The 23,039-nt window shown below is 38.7% G+C and overlaps 1 protein-coding gene across 1 annotated transcript; it reads right to left on the bottom strand.

Moving 5' to 3' along the window:
- Positions 1-6,442: 6,442 nt before the first annotated feature.
- On the bottom strand, positions 6,443-9,175 carry LOC104444381 (pectinesterase 2-like). The gene is made up of 2 exons (XM_010058038.3): positions 8,327-9,175; positions 6,443-7,244 (listed from the first exon to the last, which is right to left on the bottom strand). Exons 1-2 carry the CDS (start codon positions 9,162-9,164, stop codon positions 6,556-6,558), a joined length of 1,527 nt encoding a protein of 508 aa, XP_010056340.3. The 5' UTR covers positions 9,165-9,175; the 3' UTR covers positions 6,443-6,555.
- Positions 9,176-23,039: the final 13,864 nt, after the last annotated feature.

The raw sequence follows: 23,039 nt of genomic DNA on the forward strand, positions 1-23,039 counted from the left end.
ACCACGCCGGTCGTCACCTTTGGCCGGTCGCCGAGCTCCGGCGACCGGCTGGAGGAAGAAGATGAGAAGAAAAAAAGAAAAAGAATAAAAATAAAATTAAAAAGAGAAAAAAATTAAAAAATATTCAAAAATATTAAAATATTATTAAAAGTTGTACATGTCAGCACCGATCAGGCCACGTCAGCCGGCCAGCGTCCAGTCAGCAAAATCCAGCCAAAATTGGCCAGAAAGGACTGAATTGGCACAACGTAAAAAGGTTTAGGACTAAATCGGCACCAAAAAAAGGTTTATGACTAAATCGGCACCAAAAAAAGGTTTATGACTAAATCGGCACAAAGCCAAAAGGTTTAAGACTTTTTTGGCACTTTTCCTATAGAAAAAGGTACAAATAGAAAGTAAACACAGAACTAAAAAGCTAGAGATTTGTGAAAGTATGCTAGTTATTCCAAGGCCAACAAAGAGGGTGGAGCCAATGGTGGTAGAAACCCCAAAGAGAACTTGCAGTGGTCCTAAACCCAGTAAATAATAAATTAAGGAGATGTAGTCCTTGTGGAACTCAATTACCTAATTCTGGATACTCAGATTTTGGATACTCCAATTCTGGTGCTCGATGATTTGAATAAAGGGGTTTCTGTGGCTAACCATAATAAGTCACCGGATTACAAATTAAAACTTTATGTTGGAACTATTAGAGATTGGACACACCTTTGACAATCCGGGCTTTATGAGTTATCATGGCTCAAGAAAAAACTAATGTAGTATATCTGAGGGAGATGAAGAATCAGAAATCAGAGATTCAAAGGTTCAAAAAGCTTTTCAAAATCTCAGCTTTGTCTTGTGGTAAATGCTATAGGAATTGAACCGGGGTGTGCAACCTGTAATGTCGCCGACCCCATTAATTTATTATTGCGCAAGCGGAACGTATTATAAAACCCCGACAATAAAATACGGGTCTACAGCCAAAAGTCTACAAAAGACCGGTTAAAAAGGAACTGTCCTACGACCTACAAATCGGACACGCTCCAATCCTTATGGCTTCACCTCTGCAACTCCTCCCGTTCAATAACCACTGAGCCCACCCAAGAAAATAGGGACCGTTGGCTATCTACTAATATTACAACATTTCTAGAAGAATAAAGGTCCAATCGGTCTCGGGAACCGGTCTCGCCACTTGCGACCATGCCACGTCGGTTGAAACCGGTCGGGCGACCAAGCCACGTCGTTCTATCGACAGCATTTCTAGAATAATAATGGTCCAGTCGGTCTCGAACCGGTTCCCAAAGTTCAAACCCATTTCTAGAATAATAATGGTTTGAACCGATTCTATCGACAGCATTTCTAGAATAATAATGGTCCCCGAGGGGACCATAGAATAATAATGGTCCAGTCGGTCTCGCCACTACTGCGACCAAGCCACGTCGTTCTATCGACAGCATTTCTAGAATAATAATGGTCCAAGAGCCACCGACAGCATTTCTAGAATAATACCCAGTCGGAACCGGATCGACCATGCCACGGTTCTATCGACAGCATTTCCGGTTCGGGAATCGGTTTGAGAACCGAATTTTGGGCCCCAAAATTCCAAAAGACCAAAACCCTAGTCGTTTCTTACTATCTTTAGTCTTTACTCTCACGCCGCTCAACATTCAATTTGCAATATTTCTCGGCCTCTCACCTCCACCGATCCATCCAAGCGTTGGCCAAGCGCGGGCATTGCCAACGGGTGAGCGGCACGGGCGATTGCCAACGGTGCTGCTTTCGCGTCCATCCTGCCTCCGCTTGCCCACCTAGTCCTAGCCATCCTCACCATCCCGGCGCCGTTAGCGTCAGACACAAACGTGACGGCGTTCGATGAGTGTTATGGATCTCCTTGTTTCCACCTTGTTCAAAGATTCGAGCGGCTTTCGGATCCGCCGGAGAACCAATGTTGGCGATTCCTTGCTCTGCATGAGGGTTTTGTGATGGTTTAAGCGGTTTTCTTTTCCCCTCTCCTCGTACCTTTCTCCAAATTGGGAATTACTCGTAATTCCGCTTTTCCGTTCTTGAATTTCAAGTCTTGACATTTTCTGACCGTCCATCAGTATTTTTCTTTGATGTTACCTTACGCGAGTTGTCAAAACCCAATCTTTTCCTCTCTTTTCTGCAGTTTGCATATCCCTTAGAGTTTTCCCAAATTAATGTATTTTTTTCCGAGTGTCAAGCTTGGCTGGATCTGCGAACTTCTGGACTTTGAACTCTTGTCACGGATAAATGTTTTTAAATTTTGTTAAATTGTGCATTAATTGTGGGAATTAGATCATAATGGCTAGAACGGGTTTATTAATTTGTCTTTTCACTTCTTGACGACTACCCTAAGCAGTGACATTATTCTGAGTTTTTGTTGGGGAGAGTAATATTGCCGATCAAAACTGCTTCCTAATTGGAATTTCCACCAAATGTGATTTCGTGAATTGATTTTTACTGTTTAAATGTTATGTCTTGTGATCATTGCGACACAAAAGATTGGAGTGGTATTCTGTGTGTGTGGGTGCCTGCTTTTGTGCATGCATGCGTGCGATCATGATAATTGCGAATTAATCAAGCAAGTTTTTTTCTTCGGATAGATATAATGTAGCAAATTATGTGTTTTTATTTTGGATCATAATGTCTGCTCTCCATTTAGTTTAATGCTGCAAGCTTTTTATGCTTTCAGGTTCTGGTATGGTGTCTCAAGCATTGAATGATAGCTGAATTATAAGATGGATTGAAGAGAGTTTGTTCCCTGTATCTGGTTGATCTTATTTAGTATGATTTCTGCGATATGGTGCTGAATAGGAGGTTAGAATATGGATTCAATGGCTATCAAGTGCCTACCATGCCCCGGGCCACCAGATTTGCTAGAGTAAGCTCATTTTGAGTTTCAAGTTGGTACTTCTAGAATTTGTATCCACCTCACACCATCATTCTTGGTTACTGATCTCCGTTAATTCTTTGTTCTTTAAATTCTTTTGTCTGTGTGCAGAGGGCAGTTATGGAAGCAGTTAGTGGTGTTCTTGGCAGTGAGTTACGTGTTGGAGTTCTTCTCCAGGGAAAAAAAGTTGGAGATGACAGAAAAATTTTGCAAAACAGGTTCCAATATAAACAGGGTTAACCCTATTCCCGAACTAGAAAAACATAGTGGGCCGGGAACAGGGTCCAATGCAAACAGGGTAGAGAAGAGGATCCAAAAAAAGAGAACCGGTTATAACAGGGTCGGGAACAGGGTCCAACCCACCATGGACCCGATCACCCCTAGTAGGAATTGCAAGGGAATTGGCTGTTTCGTGGAATGAAATGGTTTCTATAAATACTGATGCTGCTTCTGAGGAGAATATAAATTTGATTTGGGAAGATATTGAAGTAGACAACAAACGAGACTCACTTTTGTTCATTCGTGAAATGTATATCAAGAGACACTTCGATTTGCAAAGAATGCATTCCCTCAATCTTCTTCCTGGAGTTTGTTTTGGAGGTTTCAATGACATTCTCCACCGTTGGGAGAAAGTTGGAAAATATATGACTGAAAATTATCACTTAAATGCTTTTCGGGACTGCTTGAATTCTTGTTCTTTGATGGATATTGAGTAGAAAGGGTGTGCATACAGATGGGCAAATAATTGAGAAGGGGATGGTTATGCTAAAAAGCAACTAGGTAGGGTATTTAAAGTAACATTGAATGGAGGTTGATGTTCCCAGACGTTAAAGCTTGTGCAATTCTTGCCATTTGGTCAGATCAGCCCAATCTTGCTTTCTCCATCAGCTAATCGATAAAAGGAGGAAGGAATTTATGTTCGAAACTTCCTGGCTTGAAGATGGAGAGTGGAAGAAGTTGTTAAAGAAGTATGACATTTCTCGATTTTGGTAATTGAATTTTGAATGAAAAAAACAGCATGCAGTTTCCGTAGCGTAGGCTAAATGAATGAGGAAGAATCTCTTCAATTCCCATTGCGAAATTAACTTTCTCAAGCAGGAAATCCAGAACATCATCAACAGTTCCAGTGAAGCTTTTGAAGAAAAAGAGTACAGAATCTTAAAGAGGAAGTGAAACGTCCTTGGAAGCAAGAGAAGATGTAATGGGGTATGAGGTCTTGACTTATGGCTTATAGGTTCAAGTCTTGGTTGCCAAATTTGATAACCATGGATAAAGTGCATTTGTGATTGAGGCAAATTCAAGATAACATACCAAGTAAGAATTAGGAGGAAAAAAATTCCAGTCAGTCCTAAAGCTAGATAGGTAGAAGGCCAATAATTAGCAAATCATCAAAAAAATTAAAACTAAGCTAGTAATATGTATAGAAAAATTACACCAAACAAGTCAATTTTTATAAAAAAAGTTTAGGTCTAAGTTAGTAATATGTAGAAAAATTACACCAAACATGTCAATTCGTGTAAAAAAAATGTTGGCCTATGCATTTTATCTATTTGTCATATGTGTTTTGTCATACTTTTTCAGCCTGGTTTGCGTCTTCTAACTGGATTGGAGAATTAACCGATTCCTTGTTGAACTGGCTAAACTTACGGTTGTCCTCTACTTTTGAAGATAAGGACCTTGATTGATCGATCAAGTATGAAGCAACTATCTTTGAGCCTTGCAAGCTAAAAATGAAATATCTTCCCTTGTCTTGATGGAACTGCCATTCTATGTATTGAGTTTTATCATAAGTAAAAGAGTGAGGAGGGATGAGGAGCATCAATTGACCTCTTTGAACGCTACTGTAAGAGTCTCAATGATCGATTTAAGTCATAGCTATTTATCACCATTTTTTGTCCGAAGATTTCAAATTTGCAATCTTGTCATTGCCATGCCGTCGACATGCCAGCAATTTGTAACTCACTCCACATAAGCTGGTAACAATACCAAGAGTACAAGTTAGCCAGGAATTTGCTCTCCATATGACTCAGACTTGTAATTTCATGAAAAACAAGCGTGCATCTAAACACTGAATTAATCACACTCGATGGTGGTTATTTAGGACACTAGGTGTGGCCGAAAAATTAAGTAAAGGCCGTTGTCTTCAAAACTAGGTAGGTTGCCTAAAGGGAAAGCGAGAAATTCTGTTGAACAATTAACTGTTGTTCTAAAAAATGAACCGGTTAAATTAAGGCAATAATTAAATTCTTTAAACTTTTTCTCATGCATAGCTTGGACTTTGGTTTGAGATTGAAGCATTGAAATTTATAATGAAGGAAACAAAATATTTCTTAAAAGATATGAATTTACAACTTTATGTTTCGAGGCCATGTAAGATTTTGTGTATTGACATTTAAATTCATTAACAAAAAGGAAATGGATTTGGGAAGTGCACCCGAAGACTTTTGTTCATTAATTTTTCCCAGTAATGTGAGCAATTATTTCTAGAAAAATGTATCTCAGATCATCTATTTTGCAAGAAACAAATGAAACTTTAGTTGACTTTTGAAAATTCACCATGTAGGTGGTGGGAGGTCTGTTAGAAGCACACATTATTCTTGAATATAGGAGAATGCAATAAATCAAGCAGGATTGCATTTGGGTAGGAGTACAGTATTCGGCGTGGGTGCTAACTATCCAAAACTAAATAAATTTACATCTCTCATTTACCTGTTTTAAATGAATGAAACATCGATACAAAACAAACGAAAATAGATTCGACCACATCATCTAAAGGATCACAAACGAAGTACCCTTATAACTACCAAAGAAATACAAAAGGATCACATCAACCCAAACCCTAAATTCAAATAGGCCATGCCAATTTACTTCCTAAATGAAGAGGATCTCAATCCTCACATAATCGATGGTTCTCCTCGCCATGCTTGTCTGCCCAACTAGAGAGTCAATATAATCTCACCAACTCCATATCATTCCTTGTGTTTGCAGAGTCCTTAGAAGCACTCGTTATGCACCAGAAAATGATGTCTAATAGACCCACAAAGGTGAGGCTGATACTTGCAGTTCTTTGCTAGTTGCTCATCTATACCGTAAAGTGTCGATGTAAACTTGTAGGCAATAGAAGCAGTAGTTGACATTGAAACGATCAGTATCAATTTAAAAGCTTGCTCGACAGAGAAAAATGATTTGTGGAGTCTAATCAGTTCTGATTCAGCAACTTTCTTGGACTTTATGCCCATTTCAATTGTTGCATTATAGGCTTATAATCCTAGGCTGAAAATTAGTTCGATCTTGTCGACTATTGATGTGAGCAAAAGGGATGGTCTTAATTAAATAATAATATGTTTAGATATCTGACTTCCAAAATTGAGAGATGGCATAACAATATGGAAAATTCTAATTGAGAGATGATATAACCAAAGAGACTGTTGTAAACTCCTTATATTTATGCAAATTATACAATTGTGAAATAACGACATCTGATTTTCCTTGATTACAAATGATACATCCAAAGAGGAGGAAACTCGATAAATGAAACCATAACATATGCTTGCGCTTATTATCTATATCTGTATTCATGGATTCTATATACTGCATATACGCTAAGCACCATCGACTTGTGACCAAGCTTTGTGCTTCGCTATGATTTTCTGCCTTTGCAAAGCTTAAAGGCTAGAGATGTAAGGCACGCCAGTGGCGGGCAACCAAGAGCCACCGGCGATGAAGTTCCCGACAGTGAACTTTGAGGCCTCTGTTGCACTCGTGATGACATGGTAACCTATCCACTTGACCCTATTTGTGGTCGATGACCCGGGGCCCGTGTTCATATACTCGCCATAGTTTAGAGTCGTAAGGGCAAAGCTACCATTCCACTCCAACCAACCAGCCGAGTCAATTAAACTATCAAGGTAAGTCTTCAAGAAAACAGTTCTTGAATATTTTTGCCACGGTCTCCCGAGGTACGTTTTGACAGAGCTTTGAACCGATGTCAAGTCTGAAGCTGCAGTGACTTTGCAGTTGTGGATAGAGATGCCAGTATTTTGGTTGGGGTCAGTTCGGCCTTGTGCAGTGATGGTATTGACCTTGTTAGGAGGGTTTCTAGCATAGATGTTGCAGTTTTGGAGAACGACGGCAGCATTTCCAAAGATGAAGTCAACTGTGCCATAGATGTCGCACTCTTTGTAGAATTGTCGCGCAGAATAAACATAAAGGGTGTCTTGATAACCCTCAAAGCCACATTGATAGAAGATCGAGAGGTCGGAGCCGGAACGCAAAGCCACTGCTTGGTGATTTGCTGCACCGGCAGTGTTGCGGAAAGTGATGTCTTGGGCAATGAATCCATCGCCAACGATAGCTGAAATTCAAGATAGAAAAGATTATTAGTATGCATGTCTACTTGTGAATACAATCTAAATCGAAAAAAGTATCTCGAGAATTAAACTGACCTCCAGATGCATTATTGACTACATCATATAGAACCAAATAATTGTCCAAATCGTGCATTCATGATCTTGACCTACTCCATTAATTATTATAGGAATCAAAAGAATCAGACTATTCGTAAATTTAATTTTATTACTATCTTATAAAGGCAATCGAAAGGCTATTATATTATCTATATGTAGTAATAGTGGCGGTATAATAAATATTTATTATATACTGTGTCTTATTGATGATGTTAAGCGAAGCTGTGTACGTGTTCTCAATCAAGGTTAATCTTCGATCAGATTAATTGAAGTCAAAGCTTATAATTATTCTCCTCCTATGAAGATTGATTGTTTACAGCAGTCAAAACCTAAATTCGATTAATTATCATTATATCTAAAATCTCGTGTTTACGCCCGCTTTTTCTGTTGTAGAAAGTCAATAAATAGCCACATTAGCATAAATGTTTCAGTTTTTTAGTAGAAAATATGTGAAAAAACTGTTCATACCTTCTTATACATAAAATAAAAAAAAACAAGTCCTTAGTATATATGTCAATTTATCCAATCTCTACGAAATGTCCCCCCCCTCTCTTTAATCAAGGAAAAATAGAAGGTTGGTTTGCTCAAAGGGACATCTTAGGTCGGCCACAAAATTTAACTAATTGAAAATTCGTATGGGCTTAATTAGCAAATGACAACCTTAGTTCGTTGAATTGTTTATTCGACTATTTACTAGATTAGGTCGTATAAATTATTTCTATGGATCAGATCACACGTGGAACATAGCACATATCTTAACATTTTTCGACGGTTCAACAAAATCACAACAGATATTCAAAACTATGATCTTGTAAGGCATATTAAGTTACTAAGGTAAGCCTGCTAGCCCCATGAATAGACTAACTGGTTGTTGATAATTCTCTTCTCTCTCTTTTTTACTTTTAAAGAATTTTTTTTTTTTTGAATAAAATGCACAAAATCATAAATAACTTAAATGATATAAACTAACCCACTGTTGCCGAGTTGAAGGTAGTAGATCCGCCACCAACGCTTTTGCTTCCAGTAATTATGGTCTTTCCAATACCATCACCCACAAACATAATGTTCACCAAATTGGTTCCAACTCCAACATTCTCATTATACATACCGGCCTTGATATAAATTATGTACCTTGTTGTGCCAGACCGCTTCGATGTTGTGGTTATAGCTTCGCTAATTGTCTTATAGTTCCCTGAATCATCTTGGGCCACCACAATATTAGCCTTAGATGCCGCGGATGAAGACTGCAAGAGCTTCCGGTCGCCGGGCCTCACCCAAGTGGGGAACTCATTAGTGTAGTTCGGCATAACGTAGGGCACATGGTTTGCAGACAGAATGTTCCTTATCAACTCAGAGACATTATTCGACATCAAGGGCAAAACATTGTCTGAGACACCAAGCTCGACGAACCCGGCCCGGCAAGTCTCGAGGTTGGTCAAGGCGGTGCTGAGCCATGTCTGTTTATCGTCCTGAGTGCACTGGCGGTTGATGGTGTGGTTCAAGCGGAGGATTGTGTGCTTGTAAAGCTGGAGGCAGTCGGCCCACGCAACCCTCTCATGCTCGTTGCGACACCTGGGACCTAGCGAGTACGTGTTGGTCCAGGCGAGCTGAGCCCTCTCGAGGGCGACCTGCATCGAAGCCCTGAGGAAATCGGATTTTTGCTTGAGAGGGGTTTGCTTAGGGCTTTGGCTCAAGAAGTACTCGCACGATTGTGAGTAAGGCATCTTGCCACACCATGACTTCACCTCACTAGAGGAATAACAAGAGATGGTTTGAGATAGCAAGAGAGGCAAAAAGAGAGGGATCATCACCTTTAGATAAAAACCCATAATCGAACTCGTGTATGTTGCTAAGTGCAACTTTCAATTTGGACGTGAGTGAATGCAGAGAAACGAGAATGTTAATGAGAGAATTTGAGATAAGTGATTTTGGGTTGGGGTGGTTCGTTCGCCATGGATTGGCCTCTTTATATAGAAAAGAAGTCGCAATGGGGACAAGAGGCCGGCAGTTGCACCTCCTTTGTTCGTTCGTGCCCCATGATCCTTCCTTTTGAGAAACTTTCGTTTTAATTATTAGATTATATACAATGGGTTGATTTTGAATAATGAGGATGAATATAGAAGAAAAGAGCGAGAGAGAGAAAGAGAGAATGCAGGCTTGTCAACTAGGACAAACATGTCACATCATTCTTTTTTTTTTTTTAATGATGGACATCGATTGCTGCATTTGCCTTTTCCGGGTGCTTGTGGACAGTTGACCAATGCCTAAAATGAGAGAAGAGAATGAAAAGGGGGAAAGAGTTATGAAACGCTTTGTTGATACATTTGTGGAAAAAATTAATTTGCGAATCTATATAATTAGATTATGAAGAGAGTCCAGCTGCGTTGCAATGATCTGCCCACTTGTAATTTTTCAGAGGGTCAGATTATATGGCTAGTTTGAGCCAAATTGGAATTTTTATTGTCTTAAAAGCCGGCCCTGCATGAGTTTTTCCTTAATTACTGACTAATATTATTTATACAATATCATTTTTATAATTATTTTTGTTTTTTTATTTCTTTATTCTTTTTCTTTATGTACACGAGCCAGTAATGAAATGGTGGGAGATGCGGATTGGGGAGTTTTTCGGGCATCTTTCCTAGGGTTGAATATTTTCTTAGTATTGCTCGTTGATTCTTTAATACAAGTTCTGATTATGTAGCGATTAAGGGTAAATCCATCTCCTCTTTAAAAAAAAAAAAAAAATCGCAGTTTCATTGGGTTTATATTATGTAGCGCTGAGTGAAGACTTAAAACGACTGAGAATTTTCCTGCTGGGGTGGGCCTTTTTTTTTTTTTGTCATAAAATGGTGTAGGGTCAGAGAGCACCTTAATCTATATTTTTCATTTTAAAGAAGTATATTTATGAAAACTAAAGATTTGTTAAACTTTCGTACAAATTTAATATGCTAAGTGATGTATTAAGCTATCGTTGGTTCATGAATATGGCGTAATTATTTAAAGGCCACTCACAGTCTGACATGTTACTTGATAAATCAATTTTATATTCGATCTCACTAAGTCTAGCATTGCTTGTTCAATTCAAGCTTCTAATAAGAATGTGGTTTGTGATGCACCGATGTGTATCTTTAAAGGCCAAAAATAATTATATTTTTTTGGGTTAATACCTTGAAAAACCCAAAACTGGTATACTTATGACAAATTTACCCAAAACTATTTTTTTTACCACCAAAAACCCCAAACTGGTATACCTTTGACAAATTTACCCCAAACTAGTATACTTGTGACATATTTGCTCTCTGTTAGTTTTGGTTAAATTTTATTGTCAAATTATTAAATTTAATGACACATGATAGTTAACTTGTATAATTTTACATTCCGTTTGTTACAGTTTAAAACTTTTTGTGATTTTTTTGTGATATTAATCCAATTTAGCAGATGATATATTTGTCACAAATTTACCAGTTTAGGGTTTTTTGTGGTCAAATAAATTAGTTTGGGATAAATTTGTCATAAATGTACCAGTTTAGGATTTTTTATAATTAGTCGAGGTAAATTTGTCACAAGTATACCAGTTTTCGGTTTTTCATGGTCAAAAAAATAGTTTGGGGTAAATTTGTCACAGGTGTACCAGTTTGGGATTTTTTAGAATATTAACCCTTTTTTTTTTTTTTGTATTTTTGGGTAATTCTAAACAAATCCAGTTTGGGTAAATGGTCTACAATTGTATTTGGAAAATGCATATATGTAATCTGTCGGAACTCGAAACCAAATTGATTTCAGATGGAGCTTAAAGAAGCCAATTAAGTCTATGCCGTATTCGATTGGACAAATTGATGCGTTTAAGTTTAACCCAAATTGTCAAAGATTAGTTTAAACTTCATATTCAAATGGACAGCACCGCACGAGTCCAATAAATTTCAAGACGTAACTTCCAAATGAAGAATCAATTTCCTGGATAACCTATATTATCAGTGTATAATAGAAACAGACTTTCTATTAAGTTTCCCATTGGATAACTTATGTCTTGCGTGTTGCTTGTGCAACCACCTAAAGGATTTTCAAAATTATTTCAGCAGCTCGGATTGAACTATGGAAGCAAGTTGATTTAACCACCTTCACCAAAAATGGAAACTAAATCCGAATTTTTCAAAGTAAATCTGATTTAACCATGCTTTGATGAACTAATCTAACTTTTGTGGCGCCAAAAAAAAAAAACCAAACATAAAAAGAAAAATAACGAGTATTTTTTGACCGTCAGCAAAGTTCGCTCATCATCAATTTCGCTAATTCTTTAGTGAGGGTACAGAGAAGCCCGGCGAGTTTGTCGCTGAGAATTTGATGACTTAAAAAATTGTATTTTTATAATGTCAATCAATTAAGTTCTTAGCTTATCTAATCATTTTGTCCCCACTTACCTAAATCAGAAAGTATAAACTATATACATAATCTCCATCCTATTCTCAGGTCACCAATTTAAACAAGACCACCTCAGCAATGTCAAAACATCAACATAACGGTTTAATTAATGGAAAATGACAGGCTGACTTAGGTTCCATTTATTTTATGAAAATTGAATGAGTTTAAATATTTTTTAGTTTCAAGCGATACAACAATCATTTTCTAAAAAATATTTTTTAAATTATTCATTTTTCTCAAAATAGACGGAACCTTAATAGAACAATCTTGTTAAGGCAGAAGACTTAACTTAAGAAACTGCAAAAATAAATAAATAAATAAATAATAAGTTAGAGGTTGACCGACCAAAAGAGTTAGCGGGTTGATTGTTTACTTAACCCAACAAAGAGAAGGGGGAATAGAAAACGTAATGGAATGAGTTTTGTACTGACGGGAATGAAGGAGCTAATTAACATCTTGAGTTTTGTCATTTTTAGGGTATTTTGCCTGTTCATGTTTTGCCTTATTTATGTTAATGTCATTTTCCTTCCTCAAAAGCCACCGCCCTAGTCCTAAACTTCCCACACGGCAAAATCCCCAAAACCAAATCCAAAACATAACTGCTGAACCCTAAGCTTAGCTGCCGCTATGAGCCGCTACCGTGCCCATTGTCGCCATGGTGCCGGCGGCAGTAAACAGTGGTGGGTGATGAAAGAGGTGAGGATTTATAGGAGACTTGGAGGATTGGAAATTTTAGAAAGAGGCAATTTAATCTTTTTAGCTGACGATAATTTGGTAATGGATGATAAGTGAGATTTTTAGAAGTAGAGGAGAGTGAGTGATCATAGAGCGAAATGTGAGGATGGTCTGTAGGTAACAACTACTTAAGAGTCTAAGACAGAACCGAGCTGGTAGTATGGACTTAAGATGACATCGAATTTAGCGTTAAGCTCAAATTGTAGGGAATCTTTGGGTACAAAAAGCCATTCTTAAAAGTTGGGCATTAGACCTATGCATGTGATTTCAAGTAGAAAAGTTTGCATGTAATTAATAAGATTTGAATAGAAGTTACCTTGTTCTTGAGTTTCGAATCCCATGATAGCCCAACCATAGGCCCAACTCTTGTGTTTAATTTAATTAATTTTAAAAAGTAACTATAAAATCTAAAAATGGTTGTTGATGAGAAAAATCTAAGTTCAAATTTAGAACATAATGCCAAGACACACTTACCTGATAATTATATCAACTATACCATCGAACTTTGATTTTGTCCATTTGATTATAACTTAGGATCATAATTCATCCCATTAGACATATCCATTATTTTCAAAATGATTAATTTGTCAAATAACATTGCTTGCAACATGTTTCTAATGTATTTCGTAACACTATTTCTCATGTCTAAATCGGCTCGTAAAAATGTGGACATAACCTCACTGCGAGATAAAGGACGGAGCAAACATAGTATTTGGAATGATAGAGCAAGTTAAAGGTTGAGAGCGAACGCTGATGTGCTGGATACATTTGATATATACTTTATAGAATTATAAGTAAACCTTTCTTCGTTAGTTCATGCAAGCGCGTTGGGTCTTGTTTTCTCCGGTTTGAATGGACTGGGATTAAACCTGGGTTAATAGTATAATCCAATGTCTCAACAAGTGAATAGGGTAGGCCGACCGTACAACCAGGGTCAATGCCTTTCGGTCAACGAACAAACTCAAGAGAAAATTCCCATAATGGCACCGCATGTTGAAAAAACTGCAGGCGCCGTGCCGCTCGAAACCCTACATGAATCCGAAATTTTATTTATTTATTTCTGATAGGAGATAAGGCAGCTGACGTTTAGGGGAGGCAACTAAGGCAGGCGGCTTCTGCAACATCTACAGGCGAAAGAAGGCGACGGTTGTTGTCTTCCGTCCCTATTGCCAATCCTTCAAAAGCGAAAAGTGGATATCGTGGGATCAACAGCGTTGAATCTGTAGGTTTCTTCTTGAGTTTTGACCCGAGAAAGGGTGTCCTAAACGTGTCGCCTTTATCTTAAGAAGTTCTTTCTCTTCACGTTTATAGAGAGAGAGAGAACCATCGATGAACAGTTGAAGAAAGCATACGGATCATTAAGTGTCTTATAATTAAGAAGTAGTTTGATGTACTAATTATTGTTGAAGCAAACGAAAGATCATTTCTAGGAAAAAGAAAAGGGTCTGCTCGATGAGAAAGTTTTTAGCTTGATAAAGTATTGATAATCCAAACTAGCAGGTAAGTTAGTGCGCATGGGATGACTTCTTTATATAAGAAGCACCTTCTGTGACATCCCAATTTTCCAATTTTATTTTTAATAAATTGAGACGGGCATTTCGTTAGCACGCATATAGTTCTTTTCCTTGAGTCGGCCACTCATGTAAAAACTAGTCTATCAGGTGAAGCCGTTAAGAGATTCTAATGCATCAGACTCGAGAGTTTAGCCAGAAAGCGACCTTTCGACCGAGCTAATCTGCAAGGGTCATTATGGCACAAATAAAAATCAATTAGAAACCGGAGATAGGTCGACTCAATAGAGGCATGTGATCGAGTGTGGGTGATTCCACCGGATCGCACAATTCTTGTCAACCAGCACTTGACCGATTTTTCTATCCATTGGGTACCATGTGCTCGTATTTGAAACCTTGATATTACCTCGACAACCGAAAGTCGCCAATGTTTCAAATATGTACATTGTGGCTTGAAATGATCAACCACAGGTTAAATGCATGAAAATTTATAAAGGCTACCCAGTAGGTTGGGCCGCACTAATATCGTGCCAAAGTGAAATTAACCGTGAAGATCGAATTTAGAAATTGAAAGTCAAGGTGTGTCACAAATCATTTTAGGATCATTGACTCATCTTTGGAAGATTTTTCATGCAATCCGAGTTTTTCAGCAAGATAATCAGAGAATAGATAATTTGGCTCGAGAAATTAGTAGACCCGCTTTTGGTCATACTTTTGGGACTTAAGTTGATTCTATGGACAAGTGAAGATGTGAATTGAAGTGTGGTGACATTGAATTAATTTTATGGACTTTGATTGGACTCAAATGAAAGAGAATTGAATGGAATTAAAGAAATTAATGTACAAAGTTTCATGCCCCGGCGGAGGATGGAATTGGATCCATTGAAGATTGTTGTGGGAGATTTGAATGTAGTGGAAAGTGATGTCATCTTAGGTCATGGTGGGCCATTTGTGTTGGATTAAAGAAAAATAAAAAGAAAAGAAAATGAGAGAAGTGTTCCCCTTGATTTCTCTCTCCTCCCTCTCTCTCCCGTCGACCCCCTCTCGATCTTCTTCTCCTTCTTCGCTCACCTAGCAACCGAAGAAGACGGAGGCAGCAGCCCTCAGCTCCATTCGTCGCCGGTTGCCACCACCGCTCGCACCGCCAGGCCACTCGCCGCCCGCCCGCGCCATTGCCTCCCTCTCTCCTCCACCTCCCGCTCGTGCTTAACATCTCCAACAGATCTAAGAGCGCCAGCAACAGCGAAGATCGACTAGCAGCTCGCCAGCCTGCTTGCATGCCCAACCGGCCACCCGCTCACACGTCGTCGCCGCCGCCGCCGTGCGTCGGCCCGCACATCGCTTCCGACGACTCCAGCCTTTTTCCGCACGACCCCGAGCCTCCAGCCCTCCGTCCAGCTGCTGTTCGGAGCCAGCTCACCGTCGCCAAGGTCGCCGGGAGACCCGCCGAGGTTGCCGCCTCACCCACACGAGCGCCGCGCCCTCCTCCGCCATTCCCGCGCCCAACCAGTGACCAGAAGACACCCCTTCGTCCAAACGTGAATAGCAACTGCAGAAAATGGGTATGGCAGCAGCTATTTGGCCCGTTTTGGCCGGCTTCCCGACCCTGGATGCTCGGCCCGCCTTGAGAAAAGTCTATCCTCGCGTCGTCCAGTCGTTTTGGTCCACTCGGCTCGTTAATCTGGTGAGTTTAGCTCACTAAATCTTGATTAGACAGTTAATGATGCCCTAAGTGTACTTAGTCTAAGTTAAGTAAGTTTAGGTGGATAGTTTAGTTTATTTAATTGTGATTTGGATTAAGAAGCTTGTTTAATTTAAAGTGTGTTTAATTAAAGCTAATAGAGTTATTTACTATTAAGCCTTGATGGGACATACTAGGGTTTTATTTTTGAATTATTTAACTGTTTCGAAATTCTGGAATTTATAATATTATATTATATTCCGAAATTATTAAAATATTATTATTTATAATTAAAAAAACTAAAAAAAAATTTTTGACCCTGGTTGTTCAGAATTTCGTGCCGATCGCATGCTGTGCATCTAGAATTTGAAATTGATGATTGGTTGTGGCAAATTGAGTGTGATTGCGATAATTAGGGATTCTTTATCAAATCCCAAGTGTGGAAATTGATGGGAGATTGGCCATGATTAATCACCGATTAGAGGTCATGCCCAGTGGGGCCGTGATTGACCACCTATTAAAGGTTGTGCTCAGTGGAGCCGTCATTGACCACCAATTAAAGATTGTGCCTAGTGAGGCCATGATTGACCACCTAACAAAGATTGTGCCCATTGGGCCGTGATCTACCACCTTTTAAAGGTTGTGCCGAGTGGGGTCGTGATTATCACTAAATGTTAGACTTACCTATAGGGTCGTGATTGGAGACGGTGATTGATTTGCTAGAATGACATGTAATCGACCGAGTCGATTGATCGCCGAGACGATCCAAGTGGTTGAATTGTTCGATAATGTGATTATGCCAAAGTTGTTTGGTTATCATAATTGCACGTGGTTGAATTATATAAACTGTGTTAACTTACGATGAAGACTAATGCGAGGTAAGTCTTTTGTGTGATGTGGCTAGGCCACCCAGGGTGTATTTTTTTTCTAATAGGGGTTTAGGGGGTTGAACTTGCTGAGACGATGTCTCATCCCGGTTGTGGGATTAAAATTTCAGGTCCCTGGTGGACGGAGCGGCCAGATAGCTTTGGTTGGCCTTAATGAGTTGTAGAGGTGAAGTCATAAGAATTGGAGAATGTGTCATGCTAGTTGGTTTTAGGATAGTTCCCCTTTTGTCGAGCTGGTCTATTTTGTAGACAGTCAAATGATGTATTTAAACCCTTTGTGTTTGTAAATGAGTGTTTAGTATTGTGATTGATTGCCTGCTGTTGACACCTAAATTTTGGCGATTTGTTTAAGTGTTTCTTAATTGCATTGAAAAATTGGGGATTGATTTCCAATCTCTTAACAAAAAATTTCATTAAAATTGCATCACATATAAACATTAGGAGAATTTGTGTCACTAGTCTTATAATCAATCAAAAGTTTTTATCAAAAAAATTAGTACAAGAAAATTTTGAAATTAAAAAAAAAATGAAAAAGAGGGGCAATTAGGCCAAGTTCGGACAAGCCTTGAGCAGGCCCATTCCTCCATTTCCTTTCCTCTTTACTTCACGTTAGGCCCGACCCAGCCTTGGTTTTTCTTTTTCCCTTCAACCCAGCCCACGCACGAGTTGGCCGTCTCCCTCCTGCAGTCGGTCTTCGCTGCAAGACCTGCAAAGAAGAACAAAAACAGGGCAGCAACAGAGGGAGCAAGGGGATCGGTGGCAGGTGAGCGGCGTGATCCGCGGGTCGGAGGGGCAGTCCAGCCGGCAAGCTGGCAGCCGCAGAGGCCATGCGCGCTTGCCGGCCGGGTATAAAACGAGAGAAGACAGACACAAAGAAAGGGAGGTAGGTCTCGACTAGTTCTTTGGTGGAGAGAGAACAAAGAGCTCGAGAGAGGGAGAGACGATTAAGGGGAGAGCGTCGCACCGGAGAGAGAGCTTGAGAGAGGGAGAGACGATAAGGGAGAGAGCGTTTCGCCGTTGCCCGAAGTCGAGAGAGAGCAAAGAACACCAAAGAGCAAGCTTGGGAGAGTGTTTGGTCGTCGCCGGAGGTCCGTTCATCGCCGCAACCCTCCTCTCGAACCTGGTAGGCTTTGTTTTGAGCGTGTGTCTTTTGTTTCTTGGGAGGCGTCGGGCCGGAACTCGTGCTGACTAGTTCGCGCAAGTTTCGGTCCGAGCCGGTCCTCTTGGTAAGCTACTAGCTATTCTAGTACGTGGTAGCAGTTTAGATTTGTCTCATGTCTCTATCAAGTGGAAAATCCCCCGTGCCAATCGAGCACACCAAGTGCTTGTGAAAATGCCTAAATTATATTTAAGTTCTGCAAGTTTTTTTGAAGCCTGGAGATGGTTGTTCTTCGTTTATGTCTGTTCCGACTTGATTAACTGGTCCATGAGCAGATTTTTAGTATGGCTTGTGCATGTAGTGTTGATGTTTGCCCCAAATCTATGTCCCGAGTGAGACTAGGTTCCTTTTGTTAACTGGTGCATCCTATATGTTCGACTAAATGCTTCAAAGAAGGCCGAAGGCTAGTACATTTTTTAAACCGGTGATCAACTTTGTCTTTACTTTTGTAACGGTTCTTCAATGTTTAAGTCTTGTGTGTTGCTATGCTTTGGTGTCATTTTTGTGAAGTGGCGTTGTATCGTTGAATCGGCAAGTGTTTTCCCTCACGTCGGATGTCACTTGGTTGCCGGAGAAAATGGCCGACGGCGGGTGACGCCAGTCGAAGTGGGCGACCGTTAGGTGGTGGTCGCTGGCGATGGGTGGCGCCCATTATTCCGACCGGAGCTAGTGTGTGGGCTTGCCTTGATGAAGATTAGCTTCGGGCATGGGGGGAAACCATCGAAGAAGAAGAGGGGCGTAAAGAATAAAAAAAAAAAACAAAAGAATTAAGGAACAAAGAAAAGCCAGAAAATGACAAAAAATGAGAAGAAGAGGAAAACCCAAAAAGAGAAGAAAAGACAGTAGATGGGGCTGTTCGGTGAAAATGTCAGAAGGGAGGAGGGAAAGAAATAAAAGAAAGAGAAAAGAAAAACCAAGAAAAATCGAGAAAAAAAGAAAAGCAAAATAAATAAAAAAAAATAGAAAACTAAAACGGCAAAGCTGGCCTCAGGAAGGACCGTTGGGCAGAATGTGCGGGGGGAAAGGATGAAGTGGGGAAAAGATTAAAAAAATAATAACAAAAAGAATCTTTAAAAAAAAGGCTGTAAAAGAAAATTTAAAAAAAAAAATGGTTTTTTAACCCAAAAATGTTGGATCCGAGTTTGGGTTGGGCCCACGGGCGGATCGGGTTTACCCGGTCGAACCCATTTTATTGAAGTATAATAATACTAAATATTAAATATATATTAAAAAAAAATTAAAAAAAATTAAAAAAATCAAAATAAAAAATTTCGAAAAATGATAAAAATTCAAAATCTTTTCTGGAATTTTAAAAAAAACTCAAAAAAATTAAAAATTTCGCCTTTTTCTAAAAAAGAAAAAGAAAATTTTAATTAAAAAATTTAAATTAAATTAAAAATTCCGAAAATCCAAAATGATAAAGTTTGGTTAGGAATTGCTATGTATTGCTGCTTTAGTGTGATTAAGCCTTTATTTTCTTATATGTTGTTTTTATCGGATGTTTAATTTGTGTGTTTTATGTTTAATTTGCACGTGTTTAATTTTAAGGCAAATAGGATCTTGGTAGGTATAATTATTACTTTATTGATTGTGCACCCGCATGCTCACCTCTTATATTAGTGGATAGGTATGAAATCGATCTAAACTGCTCGATCAAAATCATTTTGTTAAAATGAACAAGATTAGGTACCGAAAGGGCACTAATTAGTCAATTAGTGTAATCAAGTCCCCGATCCTAGACTCTCTGGTTGCGTAGGAAGTGAGGCACGCTCCCATGTCTCACTTGGTTTCTAGCCGACCCCAATAGGCTAGTGGCGACTCCTTTTGTACAAAATTTCTTAAAAATATCCCAATGCCACGCGGGGTATGGGCTTGGGAGAGCCCACGCCTAATCATGGGCCTTAGGCCCGTCCTTTAGGCAATACCCCTAAACCTGCTCCCTCTCCCTGAGGGTAGGTTGCGACACCTGCTTTTCTATTCCAAGTTAAATGTTGTCAGGGGATTTGTTTCACTTCCGCATGCGTAAATAAATGAATGAGTCAGCGACATATCCTGGGATGTCGCATATTTGATCGACCGCAGTGGGATATGCGCACGCTCGGGGTTTAGGGCGTGACACCCTCTACAAGTAATTTTGAACAAAATTTGTAATATACAAATAGTCATGCCCAATGACATGCTGATACATCCGGTAGACAAATCAAATATATGACATGTCCTCTCTTTTTTTTTTTTTCTTTTTTTTATGAGTTAAAGGTTAGGAGGGACAATTGGCATGGTTATCCACCTGAGCATTAACATAAGGGTTCTACTCTTACTCCAAAATGTAATAACTAGACAACTCATAAGTGTATAGGCCTGTCATGTAACCCCATAGACATGCTAGAAGCTAAAATGTTCTCTTCACATGACTTGACAAATGTCCTTGACACAAGCTGGTCTAAGATTCACCAATGATATGATGTGTGACCCCTAATCATTGGGCTACCATTGCCCGATCGTATCGAATATTATTGTTTATTATTACATATTGAGTAATAAAGAGTAATCATAAGAATGATACGATTTTTTCTTCTATTAATATCCCATCGTGCGTCCCGTGATGATTGACTTGTAGATAACAAACTTCTTGGACTATTTGGGGTTCAGATGTTGCGGTTTGCTAAAAACAATCATTCGTTTAACTAACATTATTTATTGAATATTATTTTTCTCTCAGACGACCATAAGCAAAAAGACATAATCATGTACAAAACAAAAGCAGTTATTGACATGATTTATCTACTCAAATGATTATGCGTCCACATGCATGTCTACGAGCCTGTAATGAGATGGGGAGTTTTGGTGCATCCTCCTTTGTTTGAATATTTTCTAGTGTCGCTCGTTGATTCTTTCAATCTAAGTTCTAACCATGTTGCGATCAAAGTAAATTTATCTCCTCATTAAAACTAAAATTCCAGTTTTAGGTTTGTCTAAATTAGCGCTGAGTTAACACATAAAATGACGGAGGATGTTCCTTCATTGGTTAGTAGCATTCGAAGGGAACGGATCAGAGAGCACCTTAATCTACTTTTCACTTTAGATACGTTCTGAAAACTAAATATTTTTGTTAGGTATTTGTATGATTATTTTCTCTCCCAAAAAAAAAATGTGGGGGGCCTACTCTAACGTTTCAATTCCAAGAAAATATTAAACTTGCCTACAAATTTGATATACCAAGTGATGTGTCAAACTGTTATTGGTTCTTAAATATGACCCATTTATTTAAAGGATTAGTCGTAGCTTGACATGTTACGTAGTGGATCAATTGTAACCAGCCTTAGTAAGTATAGCGTTACTCATTCAATTCCAAGTTCTGATAAGAACGCAGTTTGTGTGTATATTAAAGGCCACAAATAGAGTAGTTATACAGTTCGTAAATGGTCTAAACTTGCATTTGAAAAATGCATACCCATTATATTGAAACCAGAAACCAAGTCGATTTCATATAGAGCTTAAAGAAGCCATTGAAAGCCGTATTCAATAGGACAAACTTCTTGATGCGTGCAAGTTGGAGAGGAATTGTCAGGATTTAGTTTAAACTTCGTATACAACAAAAAAATGCCATAGAATTCCTATAAATTTTCAAGATGTAGCTTCAAAATCAAGAACCAATCTCCGAATTATCTAGCATATTATCAGGAAATATTAAAGCACACGTCGATTTCTATCATTATTTTCCCCGTTGGATAACTTATATTGTACATGCTGCATGTACAACCAGCTAAAGAATTTTCAGATTCTTCAGCAGCTCTGATTGATATGAGTTAGCAATAATCCTAAATTGATAGCAAAGTTAATTGAAATGAAAAAAAAAAAATTTGATTAAAACATAATGAGAAATTGAAATTAAATCTGAATGAACAATTTAAGGGTAGCCATCGAAGCGTTGCGCTTCACTATATTTTTCACTTATAAACCATGCATTGATGCACTAATCTAACATTAAGCGAAAAAAAAAAAAGAACTAATTATTAAACAAATTGACCAGAGTTATTTGACTGCCAACAAAGTTTGGTCATACATTATCCCAAAAGGATATATAACTCTACTAAATTTACATAATTATTCTCATTATTGTCTAGTGAGGGTCCCGAAGAGCCACGCCAGAGATGTGTGATTTTTTTTGTTGGTCAAACAGAAATGTCTGGTTGGATCGGGACATTTATGATTGATGACTTAACGAGTAGCACTTTATGATTTCAATTAGTTAACTTATTATCTTATCTAGAGATTGTGTCCACTCTTACCTAAATCAGAAAGTATAAACTATATACGTAATCTCAATCCTATTGCCACGTCACCAATTTATAAAGTCCACCTCGGCAATGTCAAAACATCAACGCAGCGGATTAGGCAGTGGCAAGCGAAAGTGAAATTGATTGAGCATTCTTGTTAAGTTAGAGGACTTGATTGAATAAAAGAAAAGAATATAATTTAATTAAACTAGATGATTGAAGTTTCACCCTAGGCTCAGTCATCACAACCAGTTGTTGCCGAGGCCTTTGCCCGCTCGGTGCTCACCATCATGACGGCAGCCGCGGCAGTAGATGGTGGCGGATGATGAAAGAGGTGAGGATTTGTGAGAATCTAGGAGGATTGGAAATTCTAAAGAGGGCTATTTTGTCTTAGTAACAAATAAGATTTTGTTAGAGGACAGTGAGTGGAATTTTCAAAAGTAAAGGAGGGTAAGTGATTAGGAGTGAAAATAAGGATGGTTTTAGTAACAATTACCTAAGACAAGATCCTCTCTCTCCATACTTGTTTATTCTTTTGGCTAACGTCTTATCTACTCTTATTCAGCAAGCTATCGAATTGGGGACCCTTAAGGGGATCAAACTTAATAGGTGGTGCCCTACACTATCTCATCTATTTTTTGCGGATGATGCAATATTTTTCTTAGATGGACAAATCCTAGAATGCTAGAATCTAGCCAATATACTGCACCAGTACTGTGTAGCTACAGGCCAAGCTGTGAATAGAAACAAATCAAGCCTATTCTGTAGTCGACATTGCCCTACCAATTTAAAACAGAATTTGGCTAGAGAATTGAGAGTACCTGTGATTCACAAGATAGGAAAATATTTGGGTATACCATCTAATTGGGGGTTTCCAAAAAAGACATGTTTTCTTGGATTCTAGGCTAAGTCAATGCGAAGTAAGAAGGGTGGAAAGAGAATTTTATTTCTAAAGGAGGAAAGGAAATCCTGTTAAAAATAGTAGTGTAGGCACTCTTACAGTATGTCATGTTC

The sequence above is a fragment of the Eucalyptus grandis genome, chromosome 9 (assembly GCF_016545825.1).
Source record: "Eucalyptus grandis isolate ANBG69807.140 chromosome 9, ASM1654582v1, whole genome shotgun sequence".
Taxonomy (NCBI): Eukaryota; Viridiplantae; Streptophyta; class Magnoliopsida; order Myrtales; family Myrtaceae; genus Eucalyptus; species Eucalyptus grandis.